Genomic DNA, 15522 nt, shown 5'->3' with positions numbered 1-15522 from the left:
CCGATATGGGTCTCTATTGTGGACTGAGAATGGGAAGGGTGCAGGGAGAGACAAATCATGTTTTGGGAACGGGGAGGGAGTGGGAACCACCAGAGAGACATTCTGTAGTGATTAATGAGCCAATTGTTTGGAATTAGATGACCTTGCCTGGTGTCTTGGGCTGTGTGTGTCTACACCTGCGACACCCCTGCCCCTGGCACTCCTTCTCTGCTACCTGTCCTATGCATGGCGCTCCACCTTTGCATATATATGTGCATGTAAGTCTTTTGCATAGTATTGTACATCGAAACATCCCTTGAAATGCATCATTTACGTCAAGGATGCTCTGGCAGCAGCCTGTATGCATTGCCACGCTTCCGGCACCAACATAATACGCCACAGCTGTTTGTTTCACAAGAAAATATCGGGCAATGTGAGGAAAACAGGCTATTTCCCACAGAGAGTTTTGCACCACCATCCTGCTCTCCCTTTTCTGCAGTTATTTTACCTTGTAAAAGAATGGGGCTCTAATTTCAGGCTCATCACTTTTGGTTGCTTATTAAGAATATTGCAGCTGAGCTGAGTCACTTCCAGGAGTCTTTTTGCCAGTTCATTGGGATAATGACTAACCTTGGACCTTACATTCTCAGTGCTATCAGCAACTTAACATGGGCACTGTTCCAAGTTCCTAATGTCCTTTGTACGCAGTGATGCTTCTCAATGGCTTGGCTTTAATTTTTTGGCCATACTTTCTTCCACGTATCCCAACCTAACATCCAGCAGATGGTGTTTCCCTCTTCCTGCCCATTAACTTCCCCTTGGCATTTGGAAATGTTTGATCAAAACTTCCTTTAATTTCTAAATTCCAAGGACTAAAGCCACAGTTTATGTAACTTGCTTTTGGTTTATTTGTAATGGAAATAAAGGGCTGTGGCTTTTGATAAAACACATAAAATGACTCGCATGTTTTATTCACAAAATCCTTGAGTTAATTCTCGGTTTTGATCGAGTTTCTATAGATTTGCAACCCCAGTTGGTAATTTTTCTTTAGAATTTAATCATAGAGTCTTGGTGTCATTCTGATAAATACTTGGCACTGCATCCAAGTTCATGATATTCTTCCTTGCCCTCATGATCTAATGAGGGCTTTGATTAACATGACTTGCTAAGATCCAGAAGGCATATTTCTCCTAGATTTTTTTCTTTGACCACGTCATGTCACGACGATATATTTAAGAGCACAATATGTTTGTTCCTCGCCATCTCAGCAACTCTGGAATATTGAAGTATAGATGGACTTTCTGTAAAATATTGCTCATGATACTTGGTACTTTGATTGCTTATGTAGAACAGTGAAGCACAGGAACAGACCCTTCGGCCCACAATGTGGTGCTGAATTAATTAAACTAGTAACTCTGCTGACCCCTTCTGTGTACACAATGTCCATATCCTCTAATTGTCTGCATTTTCATCTTCCTAAGAGTCTCTTAAAAGATTTTTCTGTATTTGCAGAATTTGCATGTTAACTGCCTACCTTAACTTTTACAGAATCTGAGTCAGGTTTATTATCACTAAAATGTGTTATGAAATTTGTTGTTTTGCAGCAGCAGTACACTGCAATGCATAAAATATACTAGAGATGATCATAAATATGATACACAACAATATTAAATTAAATAACTAGTGCTAAGGAGAGAGAAAGTAGTGAGCTGGTGTTCGTGAGTACATTGTCTGTTTAGAAATCTGATGGCGGAAGGGAAGAAGATGTTCCTGAAATGTTGAGTGTGTGGTTTCAGGCTCCTGTACCCCTTCTGTAATGGTAGTAATGAGAAGTGGGTATCTCCTGGGTGCTGGGGGTCCTTAATGAGGGATGGCATCTTGTTAAGGCATCTCCTTTTTAAAGATGTCCTTGATGGAGCTGGCCGAGTTTACAACCCTCTGAGGCCTTCCATGATCCTATACACTTTTCCAGGTACACAATTCTTTGTAACCCTAATACCACACTATATTCTGTTTTCTTTTTACCTCTTTGATATATTATGTGTATGGCAAACACACTGATCTTTTTCGCTGCCTGAATATGTGTGACAATATCAATTCATTGCTTTCCAGATCTACCTGTATGATTGCACTGAGGTATCCCCTTATTCCCTCCTTTTCTTTGGGGGTGATATCTCGATACAGAAAGAACAAGACCAAGAGACGATCTCTGTCGATGAATGGATTGTATTCCAGTCACCGTCCAGAATAGCCCATTTAGTAAAGGTAAAAAGTATTCTGTTACCAATTGAACAAATTTAAGCTTAATTGCTATTATATTCTTATATATGTGTGTGTGTGTATGTATAATATGTACATATAGCTAAATGAAACATCATTACTCCGCAGCCAAGGTGCAATACACAGTACATGCAGTCACACACTGCGCATACAGTTGCGATAGTACGTACAGTCACAAAAAATATTAGCACACGCTCCTCAGTGACATGGCCTGAAGATAGATGGTGCATGGAACGTTGGCCTGGAGCCATGTTTCTGCAAGAACAAGCACACAGCAGTTTCTCATCTCACACTGGTTCAGCCGCAGATGACGGCACTCCGGCTTGTCTTCCAGAGTTCGAATGCTGGAGGGCCACTGCGATGGGAGAGCTGGCCTGCAAGGGCCCGGTCCCAGCCCAGTGTGCCCACTGCGCTTCTCTCTCACACCGCCTCTGGCACCTCCTCCCCAGCATAATTAAGGTTGAAACCAAGCTCTCTTCACTAGTGTGTTGTGCATTTCCAGACCGATCGATGTTGTACATCTGAAAAATTAGGTATTAGAGACTCCTAAGGCACAGAAACGGCCTCTTCAGAATGACTGGTCCATGTCAACCAAGATGCTCATCTAATCTAATCCAATTTGCCTGCATTTGGCCCATATCCCTCTAAACCTTTGGTATCAATGTTCATGTCCAAGTGCCTTTTAAATGTTATTGTTCTTGCTTCAGCCACTTCCTTTGGCAGCTCATTCCACATACATACCACCCTCTGAAAGTAAAAAACAAAGTTCCTATTAAATACTTCTCCTCTCACCTTAAATCTATGCCTTCTAGTTCCTGATTCTTCAACCCTGGTCAGAATCAGGCTCACCGTCACTGACATTTTGTCGTGAAATTTGTAAAGGCTCTCCCATCGCGGCTACCCTCCAACATTCAAACCTTGGAAGAGAAACTGGATTGCCTTCATCTGTGGCTGAACACTGCTAAAAATGTTGCAATAAAGATATTCAAAAATTAATTGGCAGTGCAAGAAGAGTGTAAAATTGTGAGGTAGTGTTTGTGACTTCATGGTTGAAAAAACTGACGGTTGGAGGGGGGGGGGGGGGCACCAGCCCTCGTCCATTCTGGTTTGCTGGCCCAATATCCAGCTGGAATTCCCAGCCCAGTCTGGATATCCCTTATCCACGTTGCTGGCCTTCAAATGTGGGCGTGGACTGTCCTCTAATTTCTTGCCCCACGCCCTGTATTAACCCCTAACCGGACTCCTAACTCCCATCTCTGTCCTCAGAGAGTGGTGCAAGAAATAAAAGTCATCTTGTGTGCCGCAGGTCTATGGGCGAAGACGCCTTGTTAATGAGAGAAGGTAGAGGAGAATTGCCAGGCTGTTTCAAGCTGATAGGAAGGTGACAGTAACTCAAATAACCACTCATTACAACAGTGGTGTGTAGAAGAGAATCTCTGAATCCACAGCACATCAAAGCTTGAAGTAGATGGGCTGCAGCAGCAGAAGACCATGAAATCAATAGCTACTTTATTAGGTACAGGGGGTATCTAACAAAATAGCCACTGAGTCTATTTTCTATTTATAATTTACTGTTCCAAAGGTCATTCCCTGCACTTTATATACAGAGCTTTAATTTCTTTAAAAAAGAGTTAGATTTGGGGAAGTTTTGACATACTGTTATATAATGGTAATTTCAGTAAAGATGATGCAGATTTAAGATCACAATAGGCGCTCTGATTAATAGGTGGTCATTAATTGTGAGGAATTTAGGTACTACTACACTCCAGAGAATTGCTAGCGTAGGGAACTTGCCACCTCAAAGAGTAGTTGTGAATATCAGAAAATGCTTACAAGGGAAAATTGGGCAGATGACTGATTAGGAAAGGACTGGACCCTTATGCCAAAATGAAATGGTGTCACTGTAGCATAGTGGTTAGCACAACACTGTTCAATTCTCCTGCTGCTGTCTGTATGGGTGTTATGTCCTCCCCGTGATGCAGGACTGAAATTAGGCTACTTGGCCCACCGAGTCCTGAGATCATAAGATATTGGAGCTGAAGTAGGCCATTCGGCCCATCGAGTCTGCTCCACCATTCAATCATGGGCTGATCCAATTCTTCCAGTCATCCCCACTCCCCTGCTTTCACTCCACACCCGTTAATGCCCTGACTAATCAAGAACCTATCTATCTCTGCCTTAAATACACCTAGTGACTTGGCCTTCACAGCTGCTCGTGGCAACAAATTCCACAGAATTACCACCCTCTGACTAAAGTAATTTCTCTTCATCTCAGTTCTAAATGGACGTCCTTCAATCCTGAATTCATGCCTTCTTGTCCTAGAATCCCCTACCATGGGAAATAACTTTGCCATATCTAATCTGTTCAGGCCTTTTAACATTCAGAATGTTTCTGAGATCCCTCCTCATTCTCCTGAACTCCAGGAAATACAGCCCAAGAGCTGCCAGACATTCCTCATACGGTAACCCTTTCATTCCTGGAATAATTCTTATGAATCTTCTCTGAACCCTCTCCAATGTCAGTATATCCTTTCTAAAATAAGGAGCCCAAAACTGCACACAATATTCCAAGTGTGGTCTCATGAATGCCTTATAAAGCCTCAACATCACATCCTTGCTCTTATATTCTATACCTCTAGAAATGAATGCCGACATTGCATTCGCGTTCTTCACAACCAACTCTACCTGGAGGTTAACATTTGGGGTATCTTGCACAAGGACTCCCAAGTCCCTTTGCATCTCTGCATTTTGAATTCTGTCCCCATCTAAGTAATAGTTGCCCGTTTATTTCTTCCACCAAAGTGCATGACCATACACTTTCCAACATTGTATTTCACTTGTCACTTCTTTGCCCATTCCCCTAAACTATCTAAGTCTCTCTGCAGGCTCTCTGTTTCCTCAACACTACCCACTCCTCCAGCTATCTTCATATCATTGGCAAATCCATTAATACCATAGTCCAAATCATTGACACACATCGTAGAAAGCAGCTGTCCCAACACCAACTCCTGTGGAACTCCAGTGGTAACCAGCAGCCAGCCAGAATAGGAACCCTTTATTCCCACTCTCTGTTTTCTGCCGACCGGCCAATGTTCCACCCATGCTAGTAACTTCCCTGATATTCCATGGGCTCTTATCTTGCTAAACAGCTTCATGTGCGACACCTTGTCAAAGGCTTCTGAAATTCCAAGTACACCATGTCTACTGCTTCTCCTTTGTCTATCCTGCTTGTAATTTCCTCAAAGAACTGCAGTAGGTTTGTCAGGCAGGATTCTCCTTTCAGGAAACCATGCTAGCTTTGGCCTATCTTGTCATTTGCTTTCAGGTACTCCGTAATCTCAACCCTAACAATCGATTCCAACAACTTCCCAACCACTGATGTCAAGCTAATAGGTCTATAGTTTCCTTTCTGCTGCCTCCCACCCTTCTTAAATAGCAGAGTAACATTTGCAATTTTCCAGTCATCCGGTGCAATGCCAGAATCTATCGATTCTTGAAAGATTGTCATTAATGTCTCTGTAATCTCTCCAGCTACTTCCTTCAGAACTCAAGGTTGCATTCCATCACAAACAGGGGATTTATCCACCCTCAGACGATTAAGCTTCCTGAGCACCTTCTCAGTTGTAATTTTGACACAAGGCACAAACTTCACTTCCCTGACACTCTTGAATATCCAGTATACTGCTGCAGGCGTCTTCCACCTTGAAGACTGATGCAAAATACGCTTTCAGTTCCTCTGCCATCTCTGCATCTCTCATTATAATATCTCCAGCGTCATTTTCTATTGGTCCTATATCTACTCTCGACTCTCTTTTACCCTTTATATACTTAAAAAAAGCCTTTAGTATCTTCACCCTTTATATACTTTATATCTCTGGTTTCCTCCCACACTCCAAAGCTTAGTAGGTATATGAATCTCACAGTTGTCTCTGATGACATTCTCTACATCATATATGTCAAACTCAAGGCCCGCGGGCCAAATCCGGCCCGCGGTGGAATTATCTTTGGCCCGCGAGATAATATCTAATTACTATTAAAGCTGGCCCCAGTAATCGAAGCGCCTATGGCGTATGATATGGCTAATGCTGAGTTTATTCAGGTACCAGGTTTTCAGGGTTTTTAGTGTTTATTCGGCAGTCTTCTTCATAAGAAACGGAATTTGTAAAGTGAAACACTTTGTAGTTATAGCAGAGACTGAGACACATGAGAGCAGGCTGAAAAAACGGAGGCAACGAAAGCTGCGTTCGCACGCGTCCGACTGATCTGGCCCGCATGAAGCTGCATTTTTCTCAATTCGGCCCGTGACCTAAAATGAGTTTGACACCCCTGCTATGTGTACTTTGATAATTAATTTCCTTTAAGCTTTGTTGATTGGTCATTTCCTTTGAAATTAGAGAGATTTAAGAGGCTCCTGGATAGGCTCAGGGATGAAAGAAAAATGGAGGGCAATGTAGGAGGGAAGAGTTAGGTTAATAGGTCAGTACAACATTGTGTTACCTGTACCTTACTGTAATATAAAAGCAAGGATATCATGTTGAGGCTTTATAAGGCACTGGTGAGGTCTCACTAGGAGTATTGTGAGCAGTTTTTGTCCCCTTAGAAAGGATGTGTTGAAACTGGAGAGGGTTCAAAAGAGGTTTACTGAAATGATTCCGGGATTGAATGGCTTGTCATATGAAGAGCGTTTGATGGCTTGGGCCTGTATTCACTAGAGTGCAGAAGAATGATGGGTGACCTCATTGAAACCTATCGAAAGGTGAAAGGCCTTGATACAGTACGAGTGGAGTGGATGTTTCCCATGGTTGGAGTCCAGGAACAGAGGACACAGCCTCACAATAGAAGGAGATCCTTTTGGAATGGAGGTGATAAGGAATTTATTTAGCCAGAGTGGTGAGTCTGTGCAACTTGTTGCCACAGGCAGTTATGGAGGCCAAATCTTTGTATATTTAAGACAGAGGTTGACAGATTCTTGATTGGTCATGCCCTGAAGCGATACAGGGAGGGAGGCAGGAGATTGGGGGTAAGAGGAAAGATAGATTTGCCATGATGAAATGGCAGAGCAGACTCGATGTGCCAAATGGCCTAATTCTGCTCCTGTGTCTTACGATAATGTTCTATGTTCTTACCACAGGACCTGAAGAAGGAGCTGGATACCCTTCTGCAAGAGAAGATTAAGAAGCCACGGCCAGTAGACTGGAACAACCGCTCGAAAGACTATGCGGTCCTGTCAGCGATCATAGACTTGATAACCACGCAAGATGACACGGGCACCAAGAACTACGCGCCTCGGTTCCAGAGCGACTGAAGCTGTGATCCTCAGCAGGTCGAGAGGTTCTGCCTGAAACAGCGTTTGATGCTCACAGCTGCTGAGTCGTTTTGTATCATTAACTCCTTTTTTTGCTCTCTTGAATAGATGTTTGGAAAGTATATCCAGTAGTCTCATTAATGAGATGGCGATGGTCTGTAGCCATAGAATAAAATGGCTGGCATGTTAACAAGTCTAATTCCATTCTAGTGTAGTGTTGGGGACGTTAAGATGGGGGAGGTCTTAGGAAAGAAGAGTGTAGCGTCAGGCAATCTCACTGCATAATCACTGGAATGCTGCAGTTTCCCATTCTGGGGAGGATCTGAACATCTTCCCCTTCGGAATAAAGCCAGTGGGTCTAACAGTGTCAGAGGTAAGGCAAGGCTTAGTACGGTGCAAGGTCTTGAACAGAACCAGACCAAAGTAAATCAGTATCCATAATGTTAACTCATTTGTACAGATGTGGCCAGGGTTTGCTTCACCTGTACTTCCAGTGTGGTTTCCTTTCCATTTATATGGTTTGTCTTTGTGAGTTTAGATCATTCAGAACTTTAATCTTGATTTTTTATCTCAGAGTAACTTCTGCATCATTGACTTTTTTAGGGAAAAAATGTAGGCTCTGTTTTCTTTCTCCTGCACACCTAGTCGACCTCTATCTCTCAATATAAAAATCATGTGTAACTATCTTACAGGATTGTTGGACTTTGTAGTCACTCTTTCTATACTATAGTGAAATATCCTGTATGGATCCCCAATTTGATTTATCTTGGCAGAAACCATGGGAGTTTTAACAATTTGCTGGTTAACCTGTGGGAAGTGCTTTTGTACCCAAACCTCTTCGCATTTTATTCAATCTGGTTAGTTCACTGATGGACACTGTAGGTTAAAGTTGTTGTCTTGGTTCATTCTGAGGAAGAAGTGATGAGAATGTTTATCCAATAACAAAATAGAATCAGTTTAGAATAGCCATAAATGGGTGTTTAATTGTCAGTGCAGTCTCCAAAGGCCTTTTACTGTGCTGTACGACGCTGATTAGTATCAATGCCCCAATTTCATTGTAAATATGGATATTAGAAGCTGAACTCCTCCGACTTGTTCTGCCATTCAGTGTGGTAATGGTCCATCAGTGACCGAACAGATACCCTCCTTTATTACCCCATCTCCCTTATTCCCTGAGTTCACTCAACTCCAATTTGATTATCAATTGTAAATTTGCAGAAAACAGTTCCAAACTTGTCCCATGAAATACTCTTGGAAGACAGTCTCTGGTCTGAGACTGTTCTTCGCTCTTCTTTCCCCATGTGACTGGTTACATTTCTCTACCCAGTCAATTTCTCTTAACGTTGTAAAGTATGATGAAATTCTAGTGGCTATTAAGCAGTTGTGTATAATTATGCCATACAATTAAGCTCCTGTGTTCTATAAAAGAAAAATTTTTTTCACACGTTTTGGGAGGTTAAATTGTCAGGCAAATGTTTTTGTCTCAACTGGACTTGATTTGCATTGTTTTGGGTGCACATGTGCAGCCTGGATCATTCTGGCTCGTGTTTCAGCAGGAATATTTCCTGCTAACAGGAACGTCCGTTTGCATTGAGTCTTGTGGAGTTTGGCCATATAACTCAACGTGGGCACGGGGTCAACACAACTGCACGACCGTTGTCACAGTCCTGAAGCGTACAGTCTTAGCCGTCTGTGTAGTTTGGCAGTTGTGGGAGGGGAATACCAGGGAGATGTGTTCATTTGCTTGTGGTTCTTTTGGATGTCTTTGGAGAACAGAGTTTTGGTGCACTGGCTGACATAGCAGTGACACCAAGAAAATAATTAAATTAATGTTCATTTCAATGGCATTTTGTGGGATCGCACTCTGTGCAAACTGGCTGCTGAACAAATCCAAGTACTAGTATCTTGTATAGCAATTTAAACATTTGGGATTGTTTCTAAGAAATGGAGGTGCTGCTTATAAAGAAGCTGTTGTTTAAGGACATCTCTAAGTGAATTTGTCAAGCCTGATCAACAGGATGCTTTGGTGGTTTCCGAGCCTTCTGATCGAGAGCTGCTTCAAATGCCGCGTCCTGCACAATCCCAGTAAATGTCTCTGTGTAGTATCGCTTTCACCCAGCACCACCACGTCACATAGGCAGTCAGAGAAGTAGTAGGTGTTGATATAAAAGTGGTGTTTGGCTCAGTAGGTTGCTATTGCAAGTGGAAACTAACCACGTTATCTACCCCTTAGCCAGTGCCTGTTTTTATGGTTAGCCAACTGTACCTAATGTCAGTTAACCATCTGCTTTGAAGATAGATACTCCGAGCTTTGGAATCTTTTCCTTGCCTCAGTCATCTGGTGACAGGAAGTTGAACTTTCAAAGGAGCAAGTGGACAAAACATTTTCCATTCTGGTTGTCGTTGGGGTATTTGGAACAACGTCATCTGACAGTAGGCTGTGACCTGTCAGCGGGTAACTATATAGCTAGGCAGCCATTTGCAGAGAGATTGTGCAGAAATGACACCGAAAGGGAGAGCCCTTGTCACCTTATACTTGAGGACAGGCAAAGGAAAAAAGCAACATTAGTAATGGCTGGGGTAACTAAGAACTTGAGGGTTACTGGTTGCAATGACCCATCTGCTTGTCCACCTGCACCCAAGAGGAGCTGAGACCAATAAAATACGTACAACTGCAGTGATGTTTGGTGCTGTTAAAGTGTCCAATGCCTTAGCCAAAGTTGCCATGATCATTCCTGTTAAGTGGACAAGCATTTTGTTTTTGTAGTTTTGTAGATGTTCTGGCATGAGTGTTCCTTTGTTTTCCAAATAGTATTTATTTCTGTGACTGTTTATAAGATACAAGAGCTGGGTTTTTTTTAAGTAATGTAAGTGTGTGTATTTTCACCCATTAAACTACTTGCTATACCCAAACTTGTATGTCTTTTTCCTACCAACACTTTGTAATGTCAGTTAACCATCTGCTTTGAAGACAGGCTTGGGTAGACAGACTGGTTGGCTGCCGCTGACTGGTGGCGCACCTCGGGTCAGTATTGGGACCGCTGCTTTTCATGTTGTTTGTCAGTGATTTGGATAATGGAATTGATGGTTTTGTGGCGAAGTCTGCGGATGATACGAAGATAGGTGGAGGGGTAGGTAGTGCTGAGGAAGCAACGTGATTGCAGGAGGACTGAGACAGATTGGAAGAATTGGCAAAAAAAAGTGGCAGATGGAATACAGTGTTGGGAAATGTATGATGATGCATTTTGGTAAAAGGAAATCAGAATGGGGAGAACGTTCAAATGTCAGGGGTGCAGGGTGACTTAGGAGTCCTCGTGCAAGAATCCCAGAAGGTTAATTTTCAGGTTGCGTCCATGGTAAAGAAGGCAAATGCAGTGTTGGCATTTATTTCAAGGGGAATAGAGTATAAAAGCAAGGAGATAATGCTCAGCCTTTATAAGACACTAGTCAGGCCACGTGGAGTATTGTCAACAGTTTTGGGTCCCATATCTCAAAGGATGTGTTGTCATTGGAGAGAGTCAGGACATCAAAGGATATGGGGAGAAGGCAGGTGTATGGGGTTGAGTGGGATCCGGAATTAGCCATGTTGGAATGGTGGAGCAGACTCAATGCGTTAAATGGCCTAATTCTATTCCTATGTCTTCATGTAATCGTGTCTCAAATGATCAGACTTGAAGGGATTGGTGGGCGTTTTGAGGAGTGGAGTGGCAGTTCTTTCGTTCTTGTAAACAAGAAATACAAAATGTTCTGTTACCTTTTAATTGCTAGATCTAAAAACACTAAATGAGGCAAACTTTTTATTGCTAATCGAAGCGTAGTGAAACATGCCATTTGCGTCAATGACCAACACAGTCCAAGGATGTGCTGGGGGCAGCTCACAAGTGTTATCACACGAGTATGCCCACAACCTCCTAACCATAATCTGAACATTTTTGGAATATGGGAGGAAACGAGTACCCAGAGGAAACCCATTGCCAGTCGGAGTTCAAGAAGAGAGCTGCAACAACACCTGTAAATGTACAGCAGGCCAGTAACTATTAAGGAGGGATAGGATGAAATCAGTTGTCACTGTGAAACCCATTTATACTACTGCTGAGAATGGAGTGCTAAGACTTTATAAGGCCCTATTTATAGGAAGGAGGTGCTGACATTGGAGCGGGTCCAGAGGAAGTTCACGAGTGATCCTGGGAATGAAAGAGTTAACATTCAAGAGCAGCTGATGGTTCTGGCTCGAAACTCCCTGGAGTTTAGAAGAAAGGGGGTGATGGGACCTCATTGAAACCTACTGATAATTGAAAGACCTAGAGTGAGTGTAGAGAAGACGTTTCCTATGGTGGGACAGCCTAGGACCAGAAGTCACCGCTTGGAACAGAGATGAGGAATTTCTTTAGCCAGAGAGTGGTGAATCTTTGGAATTCATTGCCACAGACAGCTGCGAAAGTAGTCACCCGGTATATTTAAAGCAGAGGTTTGATAGTTTCTTGAGAAGGCAGGAGGATGGGGTTGAGAGGGATATTAAATCAGTCGTGCTGGAATGGTGGAGCTGACTGGATGGGCCGAATGGCCTAATTCTCCTCCTATATGTTAAGGCCTAATTTCAGATTTTTACATTTTCCCTAGATTCTGGTTGCACTGTGAATTCTGCCTCCTTATTCCTCTCTGCATATTTATTTATGATGTGTTAGAATTCATGCTGCAGTTTGAGAAGAAAAGGCTAAAATCAGATATATCGGTCTTACAGTGGAGTAAAGAGAATTACAGAGGCATGAGAGGCGAGCTGGTCAAAATTGATTGGAAGGAGACATGAACAGGAATGACAGCAGAATAGCAATGACTGGTGCTTCTGGGGGAAACTTGGAAGGCGTAGGAAAGATGCATCCCAAAGATGAAGAAGTATCCTAATGGGAGGGGATGAAATAACTGGCTGACAAGGGAAGTCAAAGATAGCACAAAAGCAAAAGAGAGGCCATAAAATATAGAAAAAAATGGTGTGAAGTTAGAGGATTAGGAAGCTTTTAAAAACCAACAGAAGGCATCTGAAAAAGCCATAAAGAAAAAGATGAAATATGAAGGTAAGCAAGCTATTAATATTAAAGAGGATACAAAAAGTTGTTTCAAATATATAAAGATTAAGAGAGACGATAGTGGATATCAGACAGCTGGAAAATTACACTGGAGAGTCAGTAATGCGGGACAAAGAAATGGAGGACAAACTTAATAAGTAATTTATGTTGGTTTTTGCTATGAAAGACACTAGTAGAATTCCAAAAATGTGAGTGTGTTACAAGATAGTGAGTGTAGTTGCTATTACTAAAGAGAAGGAATCAGAATTATAATCATCAGCATGTGTCATGAAATGTGTTAGCTTAGCAGCAGCAGTACAATGCAATACATAATAATGAATCAGTGAATAAATAAATACATATTGGAGATTAAAAATCGTGCAAAAACAGAAATAATATATATTTTAAAAGTGAGGTAGTGTTTCACAGGTTCAATGTCCATTTAGGAATTGGATGGCAGAGGGGAAGAAGCTGTCCCTGAATCGTTCAGTGTGTGCCTTCAAGCTTTTGTACCTCTTACCTTATTGTAACAGTGAGAAAAGGGCATGCCCTGGGTGCTGGGAGTCCTTAATAATGGACATTGCCTTTCTGAGACACCGCTTCTTGAAGATGTCCTGGGTACTTTGTAGGCTAGCACCTAAGATGGAGCTGACTAGATTTATGATCCACTGCATTTTTCTTTCGGTCCTGTGCAGTAGCCCCCCGCCCTCCCCCGATACCAGACAGTGATGCAGCCTGTCAGAATGCTCTCCATGGTACATCTATAGAAGTTTTTGAGTGTATTTGTTGACATACCAAATCTCTCCAAACTCCTAATGAAGTATAACCACTGTCCTGCCTTCTTTATATTTGCATCGATATGTTGGGACTATGTTAGGTCCTCAGATATCTTGACACCCAGGAACTGACCTGGCAATGATAACTGATGAAGACAGGAGAGGTTCCGGAGGATTGGAGGGTTGCAGATGTTGTTCCCTTATGCAAGAAAGGGAGTAGAGATAGCCCAGGAAATTATAGACCAGTGAGTCTTACCTCAGTGGTTGGTAAGTTGATGGAGAAAATCCTGAGAGGCAGGATTTATGAATGTTTGGAGAGGCAGAATAAGATTAGGAATAGTCAGCATGGCTTTGTCGAGGGCAGGCCATGCCTTACGAGCCTGATTGAACCTTTTGAGGATGTGACTAAACACATTGATGAAGGTAGAGCAGTAGATGTAGTGTATATGGATTTCAGCAAGGCATTTGATAAGGTACCCCATGCAAGGCTTATTGAGAAAGTAAGGTATGGGATCCAATGGGATATTGCTTTGTGGATCCAGAACTAGCTTGCCAACAGACGGCAATGAGCAGTTGTAGATGGGTCATATTCTGCATGGAGTTCAGTGACCAGTGGTGTGCCTCAGGGATCTGTTCTGGGACCCCTACTCTTCGTGATTTTTATAAATGACCTGGATGAGGAAGTGGAGAGATGGGTTGGTAAATTTGCTGATGACACAGTGGTTGGGTGTATTGTGGATAGAGTGGAGAGCTGTCAGGCTAAAGCAAGACATTGATGAGATGCAAGACCGGGCTGAGAAGTGGCAGATGGAGTTCAACCCAGATAAGGGTGAGGTGGTTAATTTTGGTAGGTCAAATATGATGGCAGAATATAGTATTAATGCTAAAACTCTTGGCAGTGTGGAGGATCAGATGGATTGTGGGGTCCGAGTCCACAGGACTCTCAAAGCTCCTACGTAGGTTCACTCTGTGGTTAAGAAGACATATGGTGCATTGGCCTTCATCAATCGTGGGATTGAGTTTAGGAGCCGAGAGGTAATGTTGCAGTTACGTAGGACCCTGGTCAGACCCCACATGGAGTACTGTGAGTTTTAGTTGCCTCACTACAGGAAGGATGTGGAAACCATAGAAAGGGTGCAGAGGAGATACAAGGAGATACATGCCTTATGAGAATAGGTTGAGTGAACTCGGCCTTTTCTCCTTGGAGCGATGGAAGATGAGATGTGACCTGATAGAGATGTATAAGATGTTGAGAGGCATTGATCGTGTGGATAGTTGGAGGCTTTTTCCCAGGGCCGAAATGGCTAATATGAGAGGGCACAGTTTTAAGATGCTTGGAAGTAGGTACACTGGAGATGTTATGGGTAAGTTTTTTAAGCAGAGAGAGGTGAGTGCGTGGAATGGGCTGCCGGCAGCGGTGGTAGAGACGGATACAATAGGGTTTTTTAAGAGACTCCTGGATGGATACATGGAGCTTAGGAAAATAGAGGGCTATTGGTAAACCTAGGTAGTTCTAAGGTAAGGACATGGTCAGCACAGCTTTGTGGGCCGAAGGGTCTGTATTGTGCTGTGGGTTTTCTATGTTTCTATGTAACTTAAAACTACTCATTCTCCACTTCTGATCCCTCTATGAGGATTGGTATGTATTCTTTCGTCTTAGCCTTCCTGAAGTCTACAATCAGCTCTTTCGTCTTACTGACATTGAGTACAAGGTTGTTGTTGTGATACCACTCCACTGGTTGGTATATCTCACTCCTGTACACCCTCTCATCTCCATCTGAGATTCTACCAACAACGGTTGTGTAGGGCTCTCAGTACCAGTAATTGTGGTGTTAACTGTTCAGGCTAACAAAATGGCTTCTCTGTATTGCTATAATGGAATGGCTTCTCTGTAATGCTGTAATGGGTTTCTGTATCTGGAATGTTTGGGTTATGACTGCAAATAAGGGGGGGAACTAACCAATGGAGAATTGTTACGCTATCTTGTATGTGGGAGTTTGCGGTCTCTTTCGGGAGGTGAGTGAGGAGGACGGACGTGTGAGGAGCGGACAGCGGTTCCAAGGTGGTGGATACTGGACGTCGGCGGTTCGGACGGTGGCCGAAGGCTCGGAAGGTCGTT

General features: G+C 42.8%; 1 protein-coding gene across 1 annotated transcript in view; it reads left to right on the top strand.

Moving 5' to 3' along the window:
• The window catches only part of dhx36 (DEAH (Asp-Glu-Ala-His) box polypeptide 36), a 129272-nt gene extending 118795 nt beyond the window's left edge, over positions 1-10477 (top strand). Inside the window, exons 24-25 of the mRNA XM_073041640.1 lie at positions 2092-2244; positions 7391-10477. Of these exons, the coding sequence (XP_072897741.1) occupies positions 2092-2244; positions 7391-7564 (327 nt within the window). The 3' untranslated portion in view covers positions 7565-10477. The remainder of the gene's footprint in view (positions 1-2091; positions 2245-7390) is intronic.
• The last annotated feature ends 5045 nt before the right edge of the window (positions 10478-15522 follow it).

This window comes from Hemitrygon akajei, chromosome 3 (genome assembly GCF_048418815.1).
Source record: "Hemitrygon akajei chromosome 3, sHemAka1.3, whole genome shotgun sequence".
Classification (NCBI taxonomy): Eukaryota; Metazoa; Chordata; class Chondrichthyes; order Myliobatiformes; family Dasyatidae; genus Hemitrygon; species Hemitrygon akajei.
This window is presented reverse-complemented; position numbering and strand designations above follow the sequence as displayed.